The sequence below is a fragment of the Scomber scombrus genome, chromosome 9 (assembly GCF_963691925.1).
Source record: "Scomber scombrus chromosome 9, fScoSco1.1, whole genome shotgun sequence".
In the NCBI taxonomy this organism is placed as follows: domain Eukaryota; kingdom Metazoa; phylum Chordata; class Actinopteri; order Scombriformes; family Scombridae; genus Scomber; species Scomber scombrus.
This window is the reverse complement of record NC_084978.1, coordinates 12,776,080-12,785,350: the sequence shown is the minus strand read 5'-3', so window position 1 is coordinate 12,785,350 and position 9,271 is coordinate 12,776,080. Positions and strand designations below refer to the sequence as shown.

At 38.6% G+C, this 9,271-nt stretch overlaps 1 protein-coding gene across 1 annotated transcript; it reads right to left on the bottom strand.

Annotated features, from left to right (window-relative positions):
* Positions 1 to 704: 704 nt before the first annotated feature.
* si:ch73-335m24.2 (protein eva-1 homolog C) lies at positions 705 to 7,339 on the bottom strand. Its single transcript, XM_062426258.1, has 8 exons — positions 7,306 to 7,339; positions 6,775 to 7,052; positions 5,415 to 5,620; positions 5,151 to 5,274; positions 4,236 to 4,388; positions 3,197 to 3,340; positions 3,039 to 3,110; positions 705 to 1,318 (listed from the first exon to the last, which is right to left on the bottom strand). Exons 2-8 carry the CDS (start codon positions 6,869 to 6,871, stop codon positions 933 to 935), a joined length of 1,182 nt encoding a protein of 393 aa, XP_062282242.1. The 5' UTR covers positions 6,872 to 7,052; positions 7,306 to 7,339; the 3' UTR covers positions 705 to 932.
* Positions 7,340 to 9,271: the final 1,932 nt, after the last annotated feature.

Here is a 9,271-nt window from a genome sequence, read left to right as displayed (position 1 = left end):
TCTCCCCGGCTGCTTGTTCGTCGATTCGGTTTCATGATGTTGATGATCCGGAGCGCAGCGCCACCTGCCAGTCCGGAGGGTGTAACTGCAGCGTCTCTCATTAACCCTCAAAGAAAAGACTGCAACATGTTGTAAATTCACCATTATTTTACAATACTTGAGTAAATAACTAAGTACATTTACTCAAGTACTGTAGTAAATTACACTTCTGAGGTATGTACAGAGTATTTCCATTTAACTTAATACTTACACTCCACTACATTTCAGAGGGAAATAAGATACGATATGTAGCTATATGACATATGACATGTATATGACAATATATGTGTATATATGTGTGTATATATGTATATGTATATGTATATGTAGGTGTGTGTGTGTGTGTGTGTGTGTGTGTGTGTGTGTGTGTGTGTGTGTGTGTGTGTGTGTGTGTGTGTGTGTGTGTGTGTGTGTGTGTGTGTGTGTGTGTGTGTGTGTGTGTGTGTGTGTGTGTGTGTACTCCTACTATTTGTAAAACATTAAACAGAAAAACCTTTAAATGGAGCAGAAGTATCTCCCCAACACAATCTTTATTACTTAGAATGACTTACAGTACATTGCAATATCTAGTAAATACTGGTCTCTACATATATACACAATATCATACAAAAAAGAAAAAGAAAAACAAAAGAAAAATGAACTGAGTCTGAATCGTTGGTCTTACTGTTAATTTGTCTTGTGTTGAACTAAATTAAAGGAACAATCTTAATAATGATACATTATTACATTATATTATATATGTCACTCCTAATCTCTCACAGTCACTTGAGTAAAAATACACAGAGAATGCAGCACAGTTATATTCTTTTAAAAGGAAAACAATTATCTCATTTTAGTCTGCAACTTAAAGTGAAAGTTGCTCTGAGTAGTTTTATTAATACATGTGATGTCTGTTAGTGGTTGTAAGTTTTAATCTTGTGAATGGCATAGGGGCTGGAGTCCTGCTGTGGCCAGATGTCTCCATTGGGATGATCCCTTGTCTGCTCCAGCTGACGGTCAACCATCTCGACTGCCAGAGTGGACGGGCTGAAGATGTCTGCTGCTCTGTAGGACTGCGTGAGGCGACGGAAAGATGACGTGTCTGAGATGTCGTCGTCGTAGAGGTCCTCCATGAGCTCCCTGCGCTGTTTGCGAGATGCTTTCAGCTCCTCTTTCAGGTCAGAAACCAGACCCTTCACATCCTTCACTATTGTGGAGCGTATGCCAAACAGGCAGAGCAGGAAAACCAGACCAGCACAGATCCCAGAGACAAAGTACAGAGCCACTCGCTCTGGCAGACCTAGAAAAAGAGGCAAATTATGATCAAACCAGCCTCAATATCTGCTGGCATAACACAGAAAATTCACAATTATCTGCCAAAAACCAGTTATCCTGGCACTCTGCACCAAATATTTCTCTGAAAGATGACACTGGTCATCTTTGTGTTTGCCATTATACAAATCTTACAAACTTTCCATTACTACAGACCATTTTTCCAAAGTTAAATTTTTAGACTCAAAAACCAACCTTTTTCCTCGTTTTCAAACAACCTCCTAATTCAGTTGTCATTACATCATGAAAAATCAACATGCAAAGGGTTCAAACTCAAGATAGGTGATCGGACACAGTAAACATTGAGGATTTTTAAAATGTATTTATCTGTCAAACTTACATTATTATAGCGTGGTCATGCAGTTGAGAACAAGGTTAGGGTTAGGTAAGTCTTTAAAGTCAGTCTGTTCAACTGCTGGTGGGAACATGAGTATCTGAAACTACATAGTTGTTTTTTGAATGCTATTTTAATGCAAACATCTATTATGCTTACATTCATTCTTTCTATAATTGTACACATTTGTTGATTATTCAGTTAAATTCATGGATGTGACTATACATCAATGGATTGTGAGATAATAAACTCCGGGGCACAGGAACCTAAAAGACTTATATCGTCGTGTTCACTCTCATTGTACACCTTTTTCCGCTTTTTTTTTCGAGGTTAACCTTAAGTTAATTTAATGTTAAGGTTCACAGCTTTGTGTTCCTTGGTTGCCATTTTCCACCAGTCCACCAGATGCCCTCAGACTTTTGCCCTGTTTGTAGAAGTGGTCTGAGTGTGTTCAGGCCCTTGAATGTTTGCTTTCACACTAGTTGTGAGAGGTGACTGAGGAGTTTAACAGATCTAGTTAGACGTCAAAGATTCAACAATTTATACACCAGGCAGTTCATTCGACGTGTCCTCACGTTTACATTCAGGCGGCCCGCGGCCTTAAATCCTCGGGTGGGGCCCTTCTGGCTGTTCCAAAGTCAAGGTTGAAATCTAGAGGGGACCGTGCTTTCGTCATCAGGGCGAAAGCACAGAGGAATTTTAGGAACAATCTAAACTTTCAACTGAATTATGATGCGATTATAATGTAACGTTGAAAAAAAAGTCAATTAAAAGTTGATTGTTTACTAATGTATCTTGAGCAATTCATGATGTGCAACTTAGTGCAATACTGTAATAAACTAAAAAAAAGGAACCACAAGTTGCCTGAAAGAAAGTTAAAAACCACAAACAATCTATGACATGCTTTTAAAAAAAATGGTCCACAGTAATGTTAAGTATTTATGCAGATTCAGTGTTACTAAACAGAAAACATAGGGGAACCTGAGAGGCAAAACAATAATTTCTAAGCATTGAAAGCCTCCCCCCAGTTTTTAATGTGCTACTGTTAACATGTTTAGGAGGCTGCTATTCCGCTGTTACTCTAACATTTCTGTTGTACTGAAGCATGCCAAAACACCTGTAGGCCCATATTTATGGTCTAATAATAAGAATTTTACATAACTGAGGTCTACAGGCATCAGTGCACATACCCAACATTTTTTCAATGATCTCCAGAGAGTTGGTTAAGAGCACGTTTTGAGGCCTGTAGGTGGGGCCAGTGTACCATCCACCTGCAGGTGAGAGGGGTCTGAGCTCAGACACCAGTCAAACTCTGCATGCTATAAAACCACTGAATATTCAGTCCAACTCTCACCATGTGTGTAGTCAGAGATCATGAAAGGATCTGTTGTTCCTCGACCCACATCTTCCAGAAGATATCGGGGCACTAAAGAAGAAATTAGAGATTTTTTACATAACACAGCAAACCATATCACCACAGTAACGAGCTGTAACATCCGGTTTGTCTCTCACCACATGTGAAGGACACCCGCAGGTGTTTCCTGGTCCCAGGGAAGCAGGGTTCCCCAAAAGTCACAGTATCAGCCAGTATTGAGCAGTTCGTCCTGGTGTGACACCTGCGTGAGACCTTCCTCAGAGCCGAAGGTGACAAACACTCTGGAATAAATAAAGATCGACCTAATTAATAAATATGATGCAATTATTATGAGAAATAAATGTCAAATTGTAACTTTATGTTCTTGTTTCTCGTCTCAGCTCTGATCAGCAACACTACAACTGTCATTAAACATAGCCTGTAGCTTTATTTAAAATAGTCACCAGTGGACAAATAACTGTTAAGCACAATTCTTCAATTATGCTCCCAAATTAGGTAACACCTTACAGTATGTAAAGACTTTTAAACACCACTTTCCTTAAAACAACACTTAAAAACACATCTTTTTAATGTAGCCTCTCTATAACACCATTTCACACCATGTCTTGTGCACTATATCCCACCATCTTTAAGACATTTTATTCCATTTTAAGGCATTTTAATTACATTTCATTGATTATGTGTTCTTCTTAAGATTTTTAGCTGTGTTTCCTGTTTAAGTTATTCTTGTATTCTTTTTTTTAATGCAAAGCATTATTTTTTTCTTGTTTGCTTCCTTTTAATCTACACGTTTCCTGTTTAATGTTCTTAATGTCTGCCTTCAATTTCAGTTCTATTCAATGGGCTTTATTGGTATGAAAGCTCTGAGAACAATGTTGCCAAAGTATTAAAATAGAATTTGTCCAAATATTTGGAGAGTACAAAATAACAATAATAGCCTATGTAATAATATTTATCTCTTTAATGTAAAACACTTTGAGCTGCATTTTGTATGAAAGGTACATACAAATAAAGTTTATAATTACTATGATTATTACTGTTTATATTGTAATCTATTGTTTGGATTCATGTGTACTAATAGAAAAATAGTGCAGAATAATTATTCTCCACCATATCTGAACAAGTGTTTTTGTTCCACTCTTTTGCCACTAGATGACACTGTGCCCTGTTTCCGACCCATATCAGTCTGTGATCCAGATTCCTGAGGACAGTGGGGACTTCCATGCAGTAGGTGTCCAAACGTGGCTGAGTAGATGGCAAGGACAGTCTCATTCTTACACATCAGCCTCAAACGCTCATTTTCACACACCAGTCTTGTGCGGTGGTGCTCTAAGAAACAGATGACATGTTCAGACAGATAAGGACAAAAGAATAATATGATGAGCATGTAGCAAAGCAACTTCAAGAACATGCTTATGTGTTTGCATGTTTTAGCTCATTAGTACTGCCAATCTACCCTCCAGCCAAACACTTTATGTAAATAAAATGTCAAAAGTTGAAATTCAGTTGTGACACATTACATACATTACTCAATACATGAGTGGTAAATCATGTGTACTTCTTGTATGCATACTTTCCAAATCAGTCCTCGTGTTCAATTGCATAACTATATCACAAGAAATAAAAATAAGTATGTTGTTCACTGTGATCAATGGCCTATCTCAAACAAGTTCCTATCATAGAGTTGATTTTTTTACATGACTGAACTGAACAGAAGCTGGTGGCTGCCTGAAAGGTAGAACAAAATGTCTTCTATGGTCAAAAGCTCCAGAACAAACGAGTAAGATGACTTTGAGTTGACTTTTTGACTGAACTGTAAAGTTCAGCTTTTAGGTCAACATTGATGCAAAGTCTTGGAGGTGCTTATTATTATGAAACTATGTGATGATGAGGACAGTATGATACAGTCAAAAGCTCAGGCAGGTAAGTACCTTGAGTTGAGATTGTTTAGTTAAATAGATAAATATGCATTTTTAAAAACCTGTCGAATTCTTTTGAAAGTCACTAATATAAAGTATGCATAATTTGTAGTAATGAAATTAAATGAAATTTTGGTTTTCACACACTGAGTACAGGATCATAGCAGCCTACCTGGTTGGCACTTGTAGGAGACTAGAAGGTACTTGCTGGTGAGAGGACAGGGGTCCTGCCCAAAAACGGGACTGAGGACAGGGATGTGACAGGACTGCCGATCCTGACACTCCGACAGCACTTTCTGCAAGTGCAGGAAAACATGCATTTGACGACTGTCATCTGCTGCGAGTCATTAATTAAAGCATTTGAAGCATCTGAAGAATGCTTTATTTATCTAAAACAGACCATGTTGAAATATTCAGCACAGCCTTACATGTATACCTCTATAGCAACTGGAGAAGTGCATTCTGTGTCCTCCTCCACAGTTGTGTTTGTTTTCTCAGAGGGGCATAAATGCTGATTAGGGACACGTCGTCCATAGAAGGCTGACAGAACGGCTACAGATGTCCTGGAGGGACACTCGATGGTGAGAGTGTCTCCTTCACAAGCATGAGCTGTGTGATTCTTCAGGATGGTGTGAAGGTACTCTAAAAGAGGACACAAGGTAAAGCTAATTTAATTTTATATATCTGCTGAATGTACAAGATCCTCTTGAAGTACGTCAGGGTGTACTCATGAGTAGCACATTGTTTAGGTGCAATGATGTCACAGCAAGTCGGCAGGCATGCAAACACAGTGATCATTCAACAGAGTGATGCAAATTAAAAAACAAGAGCTGATATCAAATATCAAGTACATAAGTTTAATGTGTCATTTTTGCCTAATTTAAATCTATTAATAAGCATTAACTGGATTATTAGAAAACAAGGCAATTGTTTTGTCTTATTGACAAAGTAGGAACTGACTGTCTGACTCAGTTAATAACTCTAAATGATACATCATTTAAAAATCCTACACTTTCTGAATTTGGTCTATGGGTGCTATTTTCCACTCCTAGCAGCTCAGTCCTGGTTGTTGACTGGGTGGTGTCTCAGTCTCTGGGTGTAGCTCCTCAACACAATATTTGGAGTATGACCACACACACATAAAAACATGAACGACAATGGAAAATAGACACTAAAGTGAACTCTCCCCTCCCATGTGTGCTTCCCGTACGCGCCCCCTTGTGTCTTGTGTGTGTGTGTGTTTGTGTGTTTGTGTGTGTGTTTGTGTGTGTGTGTGTGTGTGGGGGGGGGGGGTTGTTTGTTTGTGTGCACCACAGAGGCCAGGAGCAGCTTTAGGGAGCGAAGGAGGCAGTACCAGGCACTCACTTACAATGAACTATTATTAGGCCCCTCAGAGCCTGTAACCACACCAAAAAATGGAGATATCTGCCGGGGTCAGATATAGAGATACACTGCAATGCTCACAATAGAGGTCTCTGAGACAAAGGCGACCTCCTGCTATGTATGAACTTATCATTGTGATTATAACGTCATACAGCCCAAACAACAAAACTTCTCAACATGGTAACAAATAAATCAAATTCAATTTATTTATTGTTTTGGGAGTATCTGGTCCTGTTCTCTGAAGTTCTAAGTTCAGGACCTTGATTCTGGTCTCTTAGCATGAGCTGCGCCAGCTGTTTGGAAAAGCAGGATGTGGAGATAAATTACTAAATGCTGGATGCCTTTCAGGATTGTCAGCATTTTGAGTTTCTCCTACTAAAACAATTACTGATTTAGAAAAACGAAGCACTTACGAGAAAAGTCAGGAGCCGAATGTGCGCTGTGTATCTTCAGAGCCAAAATGAGAGGCAGAACACAGAGAGACCGGCAGAAACTCTGTGGTACTGTCATTGTGCATATCCAGCATGACAGACCCCCGGGTTTGTTGTAATGTCTTGTGTTGCAATGACTTTCTGCATAGGACAGAACAGTCAGTAGGTCAATGATGCCATTGTGTTCACAAGAAGCAGCCACCCCCTGTCAACCCCTGTCGATCACAGAGCTGAGAGCTTGTTGCTGCAGGGTTGATCCTCTGTCAATTTGTGCAGATGGAAACAGATTAATTTATTTCTATTTTTACACAATGCACAAAAACAACATTTCAGACATAGACCTGTCGAGCAGTAATCTCACAACATCAACACTTTTATTTGAGAGACACTTCCTGCACAAACCTGTGATTTGACTCATTTGATTGTTTGTTACAGCCTCCAGTATAAAGATTATATTGTTTTATACTGTGAGTTTAAGGAAATAGTTCATTTTAAGCTTATTCTTATTCTTACCATTCTCTTGTCTCTGGGTGCGTGTGTCTGTGTGTGAGTGTGTGTGTGTGTGTGTTTGTGTATGTGTAAAATGTCATAATAAAGGCTCATTATCGTGGGCCCAGAAGTCAACACTGAGTGTCCTGTTTATTGAGATAAGGCCATTTTTTCCAGGTCACTTCCAGTTGCTGTGTATGTCCAGCAGAGATATGTGTGTGTATGTGTGTCTTTATCCATGAGACAGTGCTTTTCCCCATCTTTTTGTGTGTTTTTGGGGAAGTGGAAGGTCATTGGTGTTTCCACTGCTGCCAGCTTTTTCCAGGAATACTCAGGAAATCTTTCCTGTTGAAGTTCCTAGCAACCAAAATTGCCTGTGATCAATTTAATACAAAGGCTGTGATTTTAACCTTGCTTTCCCTTTTACATATCCTCTCTGTTTCAACCCCATGTGGTGACTGTTGCCATAGAAGCCAAACACTGACACATAATACTGTACTTGTAAAGTCATTGCCAGTGATGAGCCCAGTACGTTATCAGCAATTGCGTACAGTTGCGAAGGTGAATCAAAATTAATTTCTCAATGGAACAAGAGTCATTTATCATGCAAGCTCCAATAAACACTCCCTCCACTGCAGCAGAGTGGACGAAATAATGGAGGCTGATAATCTGAAAGGACTGGGAGAGACCGTTTTAATCATGTTTCAGTAAGCGTGACACTCCCACACTTTACTCTCCTGTAAAAATTCCATACACCTCCCATAGGAAGTGTTAATAAAGTGACTAATTGTTCCTTAAAACTAGTGTGACTGTCTTTGAGGAGGGGTCATACCACTGTGTGGAAAGAGAGATTAGGTTTGAGATTGCTGGAAACGTTCAGGATTTTCTCCCACTTTTGTTTTCTACCACTTTATCTGCTGCCGTGACATTTCCTGCAATGATCAAACATTATTCATCAACTTTCCTGGATTTGTTTGGAATTTCAGTGGGATGCGTTTGTTCTTCATCCTCCCCCTGAGTGTTTAAAATTCCCCAAATCCTCTCAGCTAGATAAATGAGTCAAGTACATGGCACAGAGCCTTACATGTTTATCGTCTTCTTTCTAAATTCCTTGTTAAGCATTGCATAATCTGGCATATTACTTTAGGGAAGTCTTAACCACAACTTGGGGATTTTTTTTAATGAAATCTCGCTTCCCCTGTTTACAGTTAATGATACCATATTACAAGAAACACATCATGAACTGAGCCCCCTGCACCAATCTCCCTAAAGACACATGGCCTTGAAATGAAAGTAAATAATCATTCATTCATCCTCATTCATTTATCAGGAAAGATTTACTAATCATTACTACTTCCAGAAAATATTGTTTTCCTTGGAAAAAATATCTCATCGTGGAAAAGTGAAAGTGTTTTTTAATACTTTGTTTTCTTCGCTCCTTTACTATCACATGCAAAGCAAGTCAGCAATGAAAGTAATGAAAGCTAACCTCCACCTCCCTGCACTTTCTATGCCTTAAACACATAGGGGATTCCCTCTGCCATGATACAGTCAGTTATTCAAAATACCCCCAAAATTTCCCATTATTGTTTTAAAGAAATGTTACAAACTATAATGGGACCCTTTCTGTGGGCTTAAAACTAGAAAAAACAATGTAGACTTCTAAGAAGATGATCTATATTAAATAATGATGATTCTTAAAAAGCAGTATGATATTTTATAAAATACTCCAGTGAAAGTTCTGTATTTGAAAGTTTACTAATAGTAATATTACCAAGATGTAGTATCGAGGGTAAATACTCATTATGCAGGCCACTCACTGTTATATGATTATGAACTTTATATTCAGTTAGTGATGCATTAGTCTGCATATAACACTCACTCATGTTACAGGATAACACAAGTGTTTTGACAATGTAAAGAAACCAACAAGTTAAAAAAACAACTAAAAACAGGCACAAAAGACTAAATAGCTGTTTTACAAATAAAA

What these genes read in the sequence shown, in the direction of transcription:
- si:ch73-335m24.2 (XM_062426258.1), bottom strand. Translation starts at nt 6,871, where the DNA reads ATGACAGTACCACAGAGTTTCTGCCGGTCTCTCTGTGTTCTGCCTCTC. An exon ending in TTCGGCTCCTGACTTTTCTC is followed by an intron (nt 5,621 to 6,774) that starts GTAAGTGCTTCG and finishes GTCCTCTTTTAG; the next exon opens with AGTACCTTCACACCATCCTG. An exon ending in GATCTCTGACTACACACATG is followed by an intron (nt 1,319 to 3,038) that starts GTGAGAGTTGGA and finishes CTCTTTTTCTAG; the next exon opens with GTCTGCCAGAGCGAGTGGCT.